This window comes from Lycium barbarum, chromosome 2 (genome assembly GCF_019175385.1).
Source record: "Lycium barbarum isolate Lr01 chromosome 2, ASM1917538v2, whole genome shotgun sequence".
In the NCBI taxonomy this organism is placed as follows: Eukaryota; Viridiplantae; Streptophyta; class Magnoliopsida; order Solanales; family Solanaceae; genus Lycium; species Lycium barbarum.
The window spans coordinates 14,164,273-14,180,998 of record NC_083338.1 but is presented as its reverse complement, the minus strand read 5'-3'; the positions used below and the strand labels follow the sequence as shown (position 1 = coordinate 14,180,998).

The 16,726-nt window shown below is 35.2% G+C and overlaps 1 protein-coding gene across 1 annotated transcript; it reads right to left on the bottom strand.

The window, feature by feature from the left end:
- Positions 1-6,652: 6,652 nt before the first annotated feature.
- Positions 6,653-15,423, bottom strand: LOC132629345 (protein TIFY 9-like). The gene is made up of 6 exons (XM_060345022.1): positions 15,014-15,423; positions 14,603-14,702; positions 14,067-14,160; positions 13,134-13,224; positions 12,965-13,022; positions 6,653-6,943 (listed from the first exon to the last, which is right to left on the bottom strand). The coding sequence occupies exons 1-4, from the start codon at positions 15,099-15,101 to the stop codon at positions 13,192-13,194; spliced, it is 315 nt and encodes a 104-aa protein (XP_060201005.1). The 5' UTR covers positions 15,102-15,423; the 3' UTR covers positions 6,653-6,943; positions 12,965-13,022; positions 13,134-13,191.
- Positions 15,424-16,726: the final 1,303 nt, after the last annotated feature.

Genomic DNA, 16,726 nt, shown 5'->3' with positions numbered 1-16,726 from the left:
ACGCAGAAGCTGACGGGTTGGCAAAATTAGCATCGGCAGCTGATCCAGTAGAGCCAGGAAGCAAGAATGTAATACATCTGTTACATCCGGTTGCTTATGGCACTGACGTACATGCAACCAGATCAGCACACGATTGGTTGAATGAGATACTTGATTACCTGCAACATGAGACGTTTCCTGCATATCGAAAAAAAGCCAGAAAGTTACGAGTAAAATCAGCCCGGTATTGCTTAGTAAATGGGGAGTTATATAGAAGGACATTCGGAGGGCCATTAGCTAAATGCTTAGGACCTTCTAATATGGAACCTATAATGCAAGAAATACATTGTGGATATTGCAGAAGCCATTCCGGAGGAAGGTCGCTAGCATGATGCCTGTTATGAGCAGGATATTGTTGGAACACAATGGGCAAAGATTCTCAAAACTTTGTTCGACGATGCAAGGAGTGTCAGAAGTATGCATCGGCAATACATCAGCCAGCGGAACCTCTCCATTCAGTCATCAGCTCGTGGCCATTCATGAAATAGGGACTCGACATCATGGGTCCATTCCCACAAGCCAAAGGTAAGGTTCAATTTTTACTTGTTGCAACTGATTATTTTTTAAAATAGGTTTAAGTAGGAGCTTATGCAAAAATTAGACAAGAGCAAGTAATCAACTTTCTCCGGAAAGACATCATATGACGCTTTGGAATCTCGAAAGAAATCAGCTGCGATAACGGAACATAGTTCGTTGGGGCAGAAATCACCAATTTTCTCCTTAATCTTGGGATCAAGAGAATAACTTCTTCACCATACCATCCATTTGGCGATGGACATGCGGAATCAACAAACAAAACAATACTCAAAATCTTGAAGAAGAGAATCAGAAGTGCAAAAGGAACTTGGCCAGACATCGTTCTCGAAGCTCTTTGATCTTATTGTGTAACACACAAAACTAGCATTGGTGAGATTCCTTTTTCATCGGTTTATGGAGCAGAAGCCTTGTTGCCCATTGAGGTAATGGAACCAAGCATAAGATATGCTCATGTCATGGAAGAAGAAAATACAGAGGCAATGAAGGATGGACTTGATCTACTTAAAGAGCATCAGGAATTGTCCTTGATTAAATTAACAGCACATAAGCAACATGTGGAAAGGTATTACAACAATAGAGCCAAGTTACGACAAATTAAACCTGGGGACTTGGTTTTGAGAATGGTAATTCCGGTAACCAAGATCCTGAATGAAGGTAAACTAAGTGCAAATTGGGAAAGACCATACTGAGTTACAGCTGATGCGGGGAAATGAGCATTTCAGTTAGAAACTTCGGACGGGAAGATCGTCTCCAATAATCACAACATAAGAAATCTGAAGCTCTTCCATTCCTAACACGTAGTTGCATTCCACAGGCTGTACTCTTTTTCCCTTACTCAAGTTTTATCCCAGTTAGGTTTTACAGGGAAGGTTTTTAATGAGGCAGTAAGTAGAATACACGGGAATAGATTACAGGCATCATTACTTGGTTCCTCATAGTTCGCACCCAAATAATGGGAAACTATCACTAGGGACTGTCAATAGAGACTATCAGTCCAAAGATTAAAATTCTTTAACAGATTGATCACCCGTAAAAGGTTATAATCGGAGAAGTCTTCTAAGAGATTTTTTTCTTTTACATAGGATATAGAAGCAAAACATGGATAGAAGAATCTTATTCATAGATAAAGGCATGGCCTTACAAAATCTAAAAGGCCAAACAACCGAAGAAAAACAAAATACAATTACTAATTGTGTAAGGAAGGATCAGCTGAAGAAGTGGGAAGGTCAACATCCTCGGCAGTGCGCTCAACGTTGGAGTCAACATCTTGATCTTCAACGGAGACAGAATTTCTATCCCTGTGTTTGTCAGGAATCGCAGGAATATTCACATTTGGATGGCGGAACCTGTTTCTTTGGAGATTGCATCCTCAGCAATAGGTGCAACCACATCCCCGGATATTTCCTCCAATTTCTCAGCTATTACGGTATCATCTTCCTCTTCAGCGGACTCCTCTCCTTCAACGGCATCCTCTTCAAAATCATAACCGAGAAGATCAGGAGCTTCATTTATTTCTTGCTCGAAACAACAAGAGCTTGGGCATGATCGAAGGAAAAAGGATCAAGACCCTTTAAAAATTCATGACGAACCCGGAGAACCGCCCAACTAAGGATCTTCTGTTTTTGAATAGCAAAGTCTCTCTCCAGCCTCTCGACGTCTTGTTTACATTTGTTTTTCTGGCCTTGGAGTTGCTTCGCGAATTCACGCAATCCCTTTGTGTAATTCACAACATCAGAATTTTTTTTGACTTTTTCCACCAACATGGCATTTTTCTTTTGAAGTTCGCGGTCTTTCTCCGTGAACTCTTTCTAAATGGCTTTAATGTCCTCTTTACTTTTATTCAAATCAATCAAAGCTCTAGTGAGATCCCCAGAATCTTTAACGCTCTTCAATTTCAATTCTTTAAAATCAGTATCAAGTTTGTTGTGTTGAGCACTCTGAGGCAATATCTTGTTTTGAAGTTCACGAATTAACTTGTTCGCTTCAACCAAAATCAGCATCAAGTTTGCTGTATTGAGCACTCTGAGACGATATCTTGTTTTGAAGTTCACGAATTAACTTGTTCACTTCAACCAACTTCTTCTCATTTGTCAATATCTTTTCCTTCAACTCACCGCTGACCAAGTCATCTTGCCTGGCTTTCTTAAGAGCATTTGTTCTCCCCTTTTCAAGATCATCCACTTGTTTTTGCAAATACTTTACATCAGCTCGATACATCGCAATCTCGGCGTTATCTCTTTCCAATTCCTCAGCAGGACGATTTCGATCTACCTTTAAAATCGCCAATTCATGAGATAGTTTTCATCTTTTAGTTTCTGAATGAGCTTAGCCTCGCCTTCAGATCGCTCAAGGCTCCCCGACAGATACGTTTGGGCCTACATTACCATCAGTAGAAGCTATATTATATGTAACGAGGAAGTATGAAGAAACTAAAAACACATATACCTGGATCATAAGCCCAAGAGCAACCATATCCACTTGATAAGTCGGCATGTCCTTTAGAATGAAATGTTCTTTGGGGCCGATGTAGTTACAAGCGAAACAGCTTATCATATGAGGATTGGCTAATAAATTATCTTCGTCAGATAATTCAAAAAATCAATCATGATTAACGGAGGGGGGAACAAAAGACTTCATCCACTTAGCTGCGGATCGTCTACTTGAAGAAGTTGTGCTCGAGGGTCAATCCCATGTAGATAATCACCCGTCTTGATAGTTTTCCCTTTGTCCTGACCTAACAACTGTGATAAGGGTTGAGCAGTGTTGAAAGGAATAGTTGGAGTACGTGTTCCTCTCCTTTGAAAGGGAACAGAAGCATCTCTGGAAGTATCAGTAGCAGCAGCCTCGGAGACTTCAACGGCCGCTTCATAAGACTGATTTTCTAAATCAGTAGTGACATCTCCTTATAAAGGAATATCGGGAAGGGCTTCACGATCCTCTCTATATAAAGTATGTTCACTAATATCCGCTTCATCTTGAAGAGGCATTATGACATGCTCTTCCCAACGTGGAAGCTCGGGAATCTCCGTTGATTTCTCAATCTCCTTCACTGGGGAATTATCTGAAACATTCCCAACATCAGAAAAAAGAAAGATCAACTCCTTTCCTTCGTCTTAAAATTAAGGAAGAATCCTCCTCGGAATCGGTACTCTCATCGATTAGACCAAAAGCACTTTGCGTACCTATTATCTTTTCAGGTACAGTAACGGGAGAGTCCATAGAAAATTGTTTTCTCAAATTTCTCTTCTTGTGAGTAAGCTCATCAACATCTTTAGAACCTCCAGTTTTCGAAGTTGATCTCTTCCCGGCAAAAGATCGAAGGCATTCTAACACCGACCCTTCATCGCTCGAAAGGACCAGTTGCTTCTTCACTGAGGTTTTCTTCTTTTTAGAGGGGCCTAATACAAAGAAAAACTATAAAACAAAGTCATAATTGTAAAAATATGACAAAAGTCTTTTTTGTTTTTACCTCTGCCCTTCACGGAGACTCCGCTTGGTTTCACATCCTTAAGGGTACGAATACCTCGTGAAATGGCATAAGCTCCCCAAGTTCTAACACTTGCCGAAGCTTGAATTATAGCATTAATAAATTCCTTTATATTTTGAAGGCCTGACTAGCTCGGGATTAACAGCTGTCAAAGAAAAAACTAAGGACACAAAAGCAAATAAATAAATAACAAATAGAAGATGAAGAAGAAGAGAATACCTCTAGCATTCCACTTCTCGGGAAAGTTATCGGCATCATTTCCCACCAATCAAGAAGTGGGGATAAAAACAAATTCTTCAAACCAAAGACGATCATGACCATATTCGGGATCTTCAAACAATTTGTTGACTCTCCGAGCCCTGAACATTATCATGGAACCCATAAGAAATGAATGGAGTTCAGATATAAAATATGATCGAGGGTAAGTTTCATCCCGGCAAGCTGAGCAACATGCTCATATAGTTGTATGAAACGCCAAACTCCAGGAGTAATTTGTGCCACACAAATTTTCAAACGATGACAAAGTTTATCCACCAATGAAGAGAAAGGCAATGAGAACCCGATGGTGAAAGGATAAATATACACAGTTGAGTACCCAGGAAGGTACGAAGTTGCAGACATATCCACACCGCGAACTAAGATTTCAAGGGAACGATCCGTCCAATGACATTTCTCACAGATCGAATCGACAAGATCCTCGGTGATACGAGATTTGATCGCGGAAACCTCCGCCATTCTTTCTCCATCCAATTCCTCCACTGGTCAATCATCACCCTTTCTTTGATGAATTCTCAAATCACTAAGATGAGAAGGATGCTTGGGAATGACATTATCAACTGAAGGAAGAACAACAACACCAACTTCTTCCTCATCCACATCTGAGTTGACTTAGGTAGAAGGTTTAGTAGAAGTAGTAGCAGAAATTGCATCTCCCATCAATTTCTTCTTTAGAGCAGTATTCTTTTTAGGTTTCTCAAGAACGATGTTTAAAGGAAATTCATTAACAATGGCAGTCTTTTCTGGTGAAACGCCTTGATCAAGTGAAGGAGAAGACATGATTACAGGAAAGATCGAAGTCAAGAAAATCAAAGAGGAAGATAGAGAGAGTTAGAATTCAAAATTGAAGCAGAGACAACAAGATTTAAAGAAGTGAAGAAGGAAAGGATAAGGCTCAATTTTTATAAATGAAGAAATCATCATCATTACCTCGGGAAACGATGAGAAAATGAAGGGTGTGATAACGGCCATGCATACCACGTCTGACTTCATCATTAAGACGCGTCTAATCAACTTCTGCAGTTACGCCACGTGATCCCTTCATTTACAACCCACGATTTCCCACCATGTACCACATTCCATGCCGAAGACGATTCAAATTTCAAACCAAGGCATGATTCTTGGAAATCAATAGAAACATTTCTCGGGAACATCGCCGTGATGAATCCAAAAAATTGAGAGAATATCTATATGGGTAGAAATTTGAATTACATAAATACTCATGTGAACTCGCAAAAGAAGATGAAATGAATCGGAAGGCAACGCCGAAGGAATGGAATTAATGTAACGCCGTGAATAAAGAAGATGAAATGAATCGGAAGGCAACGCCAAAGGAATGGAATCAATGTAACCCCGTGAATATTTACAGCAACAGACGAGGAGAATCTCGGAGATGCCAGAACGCGATATACGAGATAGCGAAGTAATTGCGTATTATGATCATAGCAGAAATAATAACGCATGGCGAGAATCACAGCATTTATTATCAATCATTAACTCAGGAGTTAATGACATACGTTAAATCACAACGGGCAGACTAACATGAAGATCTATAAATAGCTTATCATTTGCACATTTTTGGGGCATCGAATACAGACAAGAGAATTAAATTTGAATCTTTTACTTTCTTGCTCAATGTTCTAGTTCATATCGATATTTATGTCAAGTTCTTATATTTTATGAGTTGAAGAAGAATTAGATTGCAAACAGTTAGAAGGAGAAGAATAAGTTTCCTTTCACCCCTCATTCTCGTTTAATTCTTTAATTGTTCATCTTATTAGCTTGATCAAAGTACTTAGCTTAAATCAAATTACTACCTACTGTAGTTAACCCCTTTACTCTCTTTACGTAAATTTAACTAATGGGGCAAAGTATGAATTTTGACTCAAACAACAACCTATGCCGGATCTGGCATAACTATGCCATCTCCGACAGAGGTTGCCTTGGCATAACTAAAAGTCTGCCTTATAAGGCAACTTCTGCTGGATCCAGTAGAACTTTAATTATGCCTTAAGGCAACCTATGCCGCATAAAGCCGATTTTTCCAAAAGTCTTGCCTTGCGATTTTTTTTTATGCCTGAGCCGGGATTCGAACCCTGAACCTCAGGATATTCTAGGCGAAGGGCAAAAATTAAAGACCATCAACTTGAGGGGCAAAATTAAAGACCACCCCGAATAAGGGGCATTCCTGCGAATTGCCCAAAAGTTATTACAATTCAATATACAACAATTACATAAGCCCACATAAAAATTTACTTAAGCTAATAATAAGTCCAAAATATGAAATTAGGCAAAAGACAAGACAAAGACACATGTAACAACACCATAGGAATAAAAAAATTGTGAGGACTACAAAAGCACCTCATTCTCTCTTATATATAGTAAAAATCATTTGACTGGGAAAGTAAATATCTTAGTAACATATAAGAGTAGTACTACCAAATCCCCAAAATTAATATTTTACACTAAGATCCATCTACTATATCATCAGCAATATTGTATGATACTCCTATCTTCTGCTAATTCTTGCTTTTAGAGGCAGTATAGCCTAAGGAGCCAAAGATAGGGGGCTGGAATAAACCATCAGGTGACACCACAGTCAGCCTGCAAAAGATGCATAATCATAATGTGTTAGATAAAAAGTGGGAGTATAACTCACAACTATTCATGATTAAAATATTTAAAACAATGAGAAAAAGTTGTGGCTAACGAAAATTTTGTTTGTCATACAAAATGAGCAGTCAAAACAGAATGGCATGGAAGGAATAATAATATAGTCCCAAACACTATCTTACCCTTTAGGGGGGAAAAGATATTGAGTCAGGCATATGCTTTTTTCTTTTTTATGCGAGTTTACTCCATTAGATAGTGTGTCTAGCAGCCTTCTTATTAATATTAAAGACTACTCATCATAAAGGAGAGAAGTACGAGCAAGAAGGGCTAGATCTTAATGAGTGACGAACCTCTACTAGTTATGCAAAAAATAAAAGCTAAATAGAACCAGATATTCTATAATTATAACAGAATTTACATTACACTTCTATGATGATCTTAGAGTTTATATTACTCCCTACGAGTTAGTCATATGCAAAAGAATTTGATATTCAACTTATACCAACTAAAACAATGCAAATATTATTATACAATCAGTCTACTTGTTGTTATACCCCATTTTAACCGGGTTAAAGTAGAGTACAACATATTGGTGATTCCTATTTTATTTGTTTTCAAGGAGTCGCCACCTAATTAATTTTAAGGTGAATTAGGGCACCTAATTATTAACTAAGGTAAAGCTAACTAAACCTCCGTTAATAGTCTGCTTAATCAATGTGATTCTAGGTAAGAGTTCTATATTATCCTAAAGGGAATGGGTTAGGCATCCTTTAGAATCCGTTAACTACGGTTATCCGGCCAAACTTAGGTTAATTAATTGAGGCTAACTATAGAAATGGCTTACAAGTATTGCTGAGGTTTTAAAGGAAAATAATGTTAGTTAAAATTTACGGAAAATATAATAATTTGTACAAAAGAGGACTTTAAACGCTACTTTAAAATAAGACTTATAAATGTCGCTTAGACTTTAAATGAAAATGTAGTAAATGCTATTCAAAGATGAGACTTGTAGGAAATATGATAATTTGCCCATAAATAATAGCTTTTGAGAAAAGATTTAACAATTTTAAACTTTGGATAAATTATATTATATGAATGTAGCAATGTAAAAAAATCTAGGCTTATAAATAGGATTCAAAAGGAAGTGAGTTTTCTTTCTCCTTTTTTATTATTTTTTATTAATTATGCTTAGCTAAAAATATGCATGATTGATTCAAACTTGAAGAGTTATTTATAAAATATACTTATACTTGCGTATTAGTGACGTTTTGAAACGTTTATGATAAAAATATGATTCCCTTTACTTAAAATATATAGTCATGCTATTTTGCAAATCAATTATTCCAAATAAAATAAATCATGAAAAGAAGAGAATAACTTATGGAATTAATTGTTAGTCTTCTTTAAACTAAACTACCCATTACTAAAACTAAACCTACTAATTCATTAGGATTTATCTAAACTAAGAAAACAAAACAAACAAAGAGTTAGTTGCATAATACAAATTAAATGCACAAAATGAATAGAGGAGTAGATAATTTAAATGGGCTCAGCCCATTTTTAAAAAAGGCGGCTGCAATCGGGGCTGCTGTTGATGAAATGGGCTCAACCCATTTTTTAAAAAGACTGCTGCAGATCTGCCTGCTATTGGGCTTCGGCCCAGAATTTCCGTTTCTCTTTTTTTGTTTTGCTGCGAACTAGGGCTAGAACGAAAGGAAAAGGCGGTTTCATTGGGCCTTGGCCCAACATCGAATGCGGAAGACGAGTCCCTCGGACTCGTATGTGAGGTTCATGCATAAAAAGATATGAGAGAAAAAGATTAGTATACGATCAATAAGGCTTAAACATGTAAAAATACAAATTCAAAGCAAACTCCATAGATTATATATATATACTATGTATATTTAAGTATATTTCATGCACACACAGTCATAGGGATGTACTAGATACACTATCATATATGAATTCAAATAAACCCAAAATCATCACGGCATTTCACACAGATCTGATCCTACACTCTTGAACCTCCCACAAGACAGTTTGAGGGCAGGAAAACAGCAAGCCAATATTCCATAGTATATGTACTGAGTATAGCAATCTATGAGCAACTCAATGACTTTAATTAACACTGTGGACTGTATATAGCTAGGCAGTGGTTGATTAGCAGACCAAACATTCGCATCAAATAAGTATGATCAATCCAAACTAAACATGATTGCCGGTTACTGAAATGTAGACTGGTCATTTGTATACTAACTAAACATGAATGAAGATTTATTATAATGCAGACAAGAAGATAATCAGCCACAGGGGATTCAGCTATATTAAGATGCTTAGCAGGATAAGAAACGAAATCAAACTGAACTAAACTAACACCAAAACTTATCAGAACCAACTCACGGACTAGGATAGAGACATTAAAGATAGCACAGAAACAACTCTGGAAATCTGATTCCCTTTAAACATACAGAATTAATTTTCACTCTCATAATCATACTTTTACCCATCTCGGATGAAGAAACAGTGGAAGGACGAGACCCTTTATAAATAAAGAATTTGTTCATATAGGCTTAAGCTAAAACACGCAGTTAAAAGAGGTTTAAACCAGGCAAAAAATACAGTCATGCTTAATTATAAAATCACTTATCGTATAAGGCTTCACTGGATTAAGCTAACTTAGGCAGGCCAGATGATTCAAATACTAAGCAAACAGAAGGGTCTTTCTACTTCAACTATGATTACAGTTTCAAATTGAGCAAACAAACTAGGACACTTTGAGTGTAAATTTTATACTAATTACAACACTAAGCAGAATGGACTTAATGACTAAACATGGTGTCACACCAACTACAATACTAAGCAAACAAACTAAAAGGCTAAATACAGTTCCTTACCAACTGCCACACTAAGCAAAACAAACTAAATAACTGAACGCAGTTTTCTTACCAACTGCAACATTAAGCAAAACAAACCAAGTAGCTAAACACATATCAAACTACTCATGATTGCATAGGAACCAAAACCAAAGTAAACAAAGGGATGGACCAGATCTGCTCAACTTTAGCAACTTGAGAGATGAGAGGTACGCGAGTATATATTTGGATGATAATAGACTTATTCGAAACATAAAGGATAATCTTGGGTTAAGAATACATTGAACCATAATAAAACATCAACTTCTAGATTTCAATCAGACCAATCACAACATTACATCCACTATAACAATATACTAACAGAACCAATATTCAAGCAAAGAATAGTCTAAACTGGACTCCCACATACCTGCAATCAGATCAAAAATTAACATATCTAAATTCTATTTTAGATCATTCAACTAACACAGGACACATGCTTAACATGGGCAAATTACACAATGCTTTCGTACATATTTAAACTAACAGGCTGGCTATAAGTATAAGGCAAACTAAACATTAATCAAGAGCATTCAAACACGTCTTAAAATGAACTAACATATAATGAAGGCGAACTAACAACAAGAAACTAAGTGAGACAGTGAAACTACATCATATAAGCATTTAAATACGCCTTAGCGACATGTTGAGCTAAACAGCAAATTAAGCATGGAAACACACTACATACCAGAACTGGAAGATAAAAAAAATATGAAGTTTACTGACCTTGGGCTAAAGCAAACATCACTCTAAAACCAGCAAGCTAACCATACATAACTTATATTAACATAAAATCATTTAACTATGGATTTGTATTAATATTCAGCTAAACAGGCTCATGATTTACTAAACTAAAGAGGAATCATACTAATATGGAGGATAGCTAACAGTAAAGGAGTTTCATATAGGCGCCAATGACTCAAGCTATTACTAATCAACTATTTTGCAGGTTAAAGTGACAATTAAACATGATTTAAATTTATTGAGTGAGGATACATAATCTAGACAGGACTAAACACTCCATTTATGCACACCTAATATGAGTAACACCACCATTAATCAACTCACATAATCAAATTTATATCAATAAAAGCATTATAGACCTAATATAACCTCATCATACCCAAAACAGGACATATACCGACCATATAGAAACTAAGCAGCGCGATTCCGAGATAAACACATAGACACTGTCAACTACTAAGCACGATTAAGACATAGACATTTATTTAATCTATCAGCATATAACATACTTCACCAACCACTAACTGAATTAACATAATAATTGCTAAATCATGAAGACAATATCTAATGCTAACACATAACAACTATGAAGCTAAAAAAAATGCAAAAGATGAAAAAATAAACAGAAGGGGATTAACGCACTTTCTCCGGGTGCAGCGAAGTGAGGCTTCGGTTTCGATATCTACCTCGAAGGCTACTAAATCAGAGCTTGCGATGCTCGAATTCACAGCAACAAACAAAGCAGACGAAAAACAGAAAACAAATATTCTAATATTTTGACTCGATATTTTGAATTATCGTAACCACTACAAATTTGATATTTTGGAAACTTTAGGGTGACTCAGAACTCTTTATTTCAGAGGGTTTCAAGTGATCCCAAAAAAAAAAAAACCCTTTCAACGAACATAGAAATCATTATTTATAGGGGAAATCTAGGGTTTGCTTGTGAAGAAGAGAGAGAGGAGTGTGGAGGACAGAGGGAAGTGGAAGGGAGCGGCGTGGGGGACAGAAAGAAGTGGGGGGGAAAAGGGGCGAGGGAGAGAAGAGAGAGAAGGGAGCGGGGGAGGCGGCGTTGGTGGATGAAAAAATGAAGGAAACCCTTAGGGTTTCTTTTGTGAAATGAAAAGGCGGGTCGGGTCGGGTAAATTCGAGTAGTGGGTTGGGTATTAAAATGTGGGCTGATTAATTGGGCCATTTATTTGGCTGAAATTGTTGATCCTTCCTCCTCTATTTAATTATTTTTTTGGGCTTCTAATTTTAATAACTAATACAACACATACTATGATAATTAGTGATTAATATGTAGAAAATAAAGGACTTGATAAATTATAATTATTTTAACGAGTACAAAAATCCGAAATAAAATGATGACGAACCCTTTTGAGATTTGTGGCAAAGTAATGCTTGTAATGTTGATAGTCAAATAGTGAAAAAATGAAAGTATCGATATTAATAGTAGTAGCAATAAAATAGTGAAAATAAAGTGTTTAGCTCGTCAATAAATTAGAAGCTCCAGGAAATAAATTGAAATAAAGGAGGGACAAAATTGGGTGTTGTGATTGCTTTTAAATAATTGGAGATTGAAAAAAAAAAAATCAGCTCTGTGATGATAAATTACTTCACCGTATATATCGCTCACCCAAATCATGTGAGCACCAAGGTGTTTTGCTCGTGATGAAAAATAAAGCACCAACAAACCCTACCAAGTATGGTTCTCATAATTGCCTAATCCACATTTTTTAACTATGTGGGACATGAATATTTAGCTAAGGAAAAAGCTTCATTGCCTCCATATTTGGTTGACCTAACAAAGAAATATAGTAGGAAACTTAAAGTCTTTGAAATATTTGTACTCAGAAATGTAATTTAGTACTCTTTGTAAAGTTTAGCTTTTATCTCCTAAAATTACCCTTTATGTCTTCTTAAACTATTTGATCATTACTTATTAAAGTTGAGATAAATTTGGAAAAAAATAATTAATATCTTCTTGATTTCTAAAATGATTCTTATGGTGAACTAAATTTGAAAGAACAAGTAGGCGTTTAAACATAGAAAATGTGATATTCACCAAAAAAAAAAAAAAAATATTTTGAAAGTTTGAAGTTATGTTTGGATATGCATTAAATTTGAAAAAAGAAAAAAAAAAGTTATGTGAGCGGAAAAAAATTCAGATCAAACTACTTTTCCAACCTTGAAACTCATCTTTAGAAAGAAAAAAAATCAAAATTCAATGTATAACTAAACGTTATTTTGAAAAAAATATCACGTCCAAATGGACCACAGGGAGTATTATGTTTTGATTATCATTTATGCTGTAGTTATATACATGGAAAAGTAACATAGATGAATAACCAACCTCTCTTTTCGCTTCTCCAAGAATCTAAGTAAGGAGTTTCTCCTTGCCAATGGTAGATCTACATGCAATAAACCAACACAGTATTCTTCCATTTAAGAAAAAATTTGAACATGATAAAAACATTCATCAAATTCTTTCTAAAAAGAAAAGGAAGAAAAAAGGTGTTTACCTCCACTAAATGTTTCCACAAACAATTGCTCTCTTGGAGAAAACGCATCCATAATTTTTTACCTTTCTGCAAACCTTAGAATACCTTCAGCCTACGCAACAAATTCAGCTAGTGTTTGGACGTAGATTTGATTGAAATTTGAAAAGAAAAGAAAAAAAGAATTGGAGATGAGATGAAAAATGGTTTTTGGAAGTTGAAATTGTGTTTGACATGCATTTTGCTTGAAAGGAATTCACTCCCGTTTGGCCATAGATTTTGAAGTTGAAACTTGTAAATTTGAGTTTTGAAGTTGTTATTATGGGAACTTAAAGTTGTGTTTGGACAATAGTAACAACAACAACAACAACAACAACAACAACAACAACATGCCCAGTGTAATTCCACAAGTGAGTTTGGAGATAAGGTAGGATATAAGCAGACCTTACCCTACCTTTTGTGGGATAGAGAGATTGTTTCCGATAGACTGCTACCTTTTGGACATGCAATTTAGTTGGAAAAAACATTGAAATTTTTGAGTGAAAGCGAAATTTCTCCCAAAAATCGATCTGAGCCTCTTTTGGAACTTAAAAATACTTTGAAGATAAATTTTTAAAATCTAATCAAATTTCATGGCCAAATAGATACTATTTGAAGATAAACTTTCAAAATCTATCACCAAAAGCTAGCGAAATTGAAGTTTTGTGAGTAGAAAACATCAAGAACTTGAAGAACTAGTCTGATCACTTTTTAAAACTTGATTTATTTTCAAAAACTGTCCAAAAATTAGGCACTTTTTATAACCAAACAATGTTTTCTATAAATATTTCTGAAAAAAGGTGAAAAAGAACTTAATTATGGCCAAACGGGAGCTCAGAATAATAATTATACGTTTAACTAATTTAAAAGTGAAAAAAACAAAGCCAAGAGAGGGGTGACCTTGATTGATTAAAAAACCTCGTCACTGGTAACATCGTAAACCGCAACTGTTCCATCGTAGAAAATGGTCAGAGGTGCATTTTCTGTGCCATTTTCCAAGCCACAATGAAGCCTAATAAAATCAACACAAAAATCATTCCATGTGTATTTCAAATTTATGCAGGCGTATGTTTGCTAAAATGCTGCTCCCTCTGTCCCAAAAAGATTATTCTTTTTTTCTTTTTAGTTTGTCCCAAAAGTATTGTTTCCTTTCTATATTTAGAAACAATTTAACTTTATGAGATGATTTACAACCACACAAATATTTAAGGCTTATTTTGAACCACACATGTCAAAAATCTTCCTTTATTTCTTAAATTTTGTGTCAAGTCAAAAGAGAATAATCTTTTTGGGACGGAGGGAGTACTAAGTAGGCATTTGAACATGATTTGAAACCATAGTTTAAAAATGAAATCAGCGTTTGGACCATGTTAAATCCCAAATTATTCAAAAAGACATGATTTGAAATTTCAAACCATAATTTCAAATCATGTCCAAACGACTCCTAAAATTACCTCGAAGTAGGACTAAAAAGGGGCAATTGAGAGTAATCTTCCCTTGAAATTGCAGTCTTCAGAACTTCAGGATCGGTCTTCAAAATCACACTTCGAATATCTGCGAGAAAAGTTTTAGGATCGAAAACTAAGATTTCAAAAAAAAAGTTAAAAGATTGTAAGTCCGAATACACGGTAAAAATAAAAGAGTTTGACTCTTGAAATTTGAACTGTATCACATAAATTGGACAGACAGGGAGCAGTAGAAAAAAGTGTTTTTTACTTAACTATGTTAAATGGATCTTTCATTTGTAGCCATCGATATACTTCGTATTGAGATATAACTATACTTACACAGATATTGTTGAACATATATATACGCATAAACGTGTTCATATGTAAAAATATACTAAACGGAGAGAAAAATAAAACCTCCAAAGCTTATTCCATTTTCATGTTTTGCATCATTAGACTCTTTCTCCATGCTGAAGAAATCGAGTTCCACTGCTGATCTCGCCATTGTTTGATTAATGAGAAAATAGGGTGAGGTATGGGAAATATGACAAGATATATATATATTTGTTATGAAAAATAAGTGTGGATGTCCACCACTCTAGAAATAAATTCTCACTTCCTCCATGATCTCAAATATAATGCCTCTTCCATTATCTTCCACCATTTTAATGGTTCTTCCATTATCTTCCACCATCTTAATGGTTCTTCCATTATCTCATATATTGAGTGACATGTTTATTGTTACCCTTTTGTATGCCTATATGTAGCACTATAAATAGAGGCATAAGTTTTCATATTGTACACACTTGAACACATTTGGATGAATAAGAAAGCTCTTATCTCTTATCTCTCTTTATCTCTTTATTGTTCTTGCTTCATCTTTCGATATATTGTACTAACTCTTTTAAAATGATTTTACAACACGTTATCAGCACGAGTCTCTAATTTTATTTCCGTCAAACCTTAAACTGAAGCACTTGACGTACTGTTGAATTGAAACAAATTAGACAAAATCGTGTCATAACTGAGGAGAAGGGAGACACTAGCCTATATGTATAAGGTATGCATATTTTCAAAGGAATACTCAGATGAGGTATGTACACCTAAGTAATTATGTTTTAGTGATTAATTTTAACCCTTCTGCCATGCTATCACTTTTTATAAACTTTCGTCTTAGTTGCTTGGCGTACATGATGGTAATTACTTTATGATTTTGGACAAATTGATTAGTCATCAATTCATATATTTTGTTGTTCGGCACTCATTGAACACCGGGAGATTAGACGATTCCCTAATCATATTTTCATTACCACTTACAAGTTAAATTCCAATTTTTTTTCTAAAACAAAAGAGGGAAGTGGTTCATGAAATATTTCATATTCAGTGTTTGAATTTAGAAAAAAGGGAAATGGTATCGTATAAGCAGAAAAATGGTCGTATGAGGCATTACTGGTATGACATGTTTACTTAACTGGCTTCACTTTGTCTTCTGCTTAACTTTTTACACGGTAAATTTTTTGATTTATTTGCTTTCCGAATACGTGGTTATGGTAGTAAGTTCAATTAGTTAATTCGAAGGCACAACCCGTAATTTAATGGAAGTCTCTGCCCACGAAACCCCATAAATGGAAGAAGGCACAACGTTTTCTTTTGCTCTCAGTTAAGAATCTCTGGTAGCATAGTTTTGTTTTAACTGCAGATAACAAAGTTTTCTTGGTAAGATTGAAAATATGGTAAGTCACTTTTCTATTCATTTTTCAATCGTAAATAACAATAAACCTGATGGTCCATATGAATTACTTCCTTATCTTTCTTGTGGAAAATAGTTATAAATTTTAGGGTGTCATTATATTTTGTTTCGTGTGTTTGACACACTGTAAGATGCCATTGTGATGAATATGATTAGTTATGCATGTCTAATTATTTCATGGCTAAACCAATTATAACCTGCCTGTATGAAATTGTGATTTCCATATTTTTGTATGAAGTTTCACTTTACAAACTATCCAAATACCAAAAGTCTTAACAGTACTGCAAATTTTGCACAACACTAAGATTGAACGAGGCAATTTTCAAACTGTCCAAATATGTATTCATGCTTCTGGTTTCTACTTTTGTTTGATTAATTGC

Bases quoted from the DNA above. Each gene is read 5' to 3' on its own strand.
- LOC132629345 (XM_060345022.1), bottom strand. From the start codon at position 15,101: ATGGCGAGATCAGCAGTGGAACTCGATTTCTTCAGCATGGAGAAAGAG. The intron at 14,703-15,013 runs GTTTTATTTTTC...CTTTTCTCGCAG, and splicing joins AAATGGAATAAGCTTTGGAG to ATATTCGAAGTGTGATTTTG. The intron at 14,161-14,602 runs GTAATTTTAGGA...TGATTTTATTAG, and splicing joins CTTTTTAGTCCTACTTCGAG to GCTTCATTGTGGCTTGGAAA.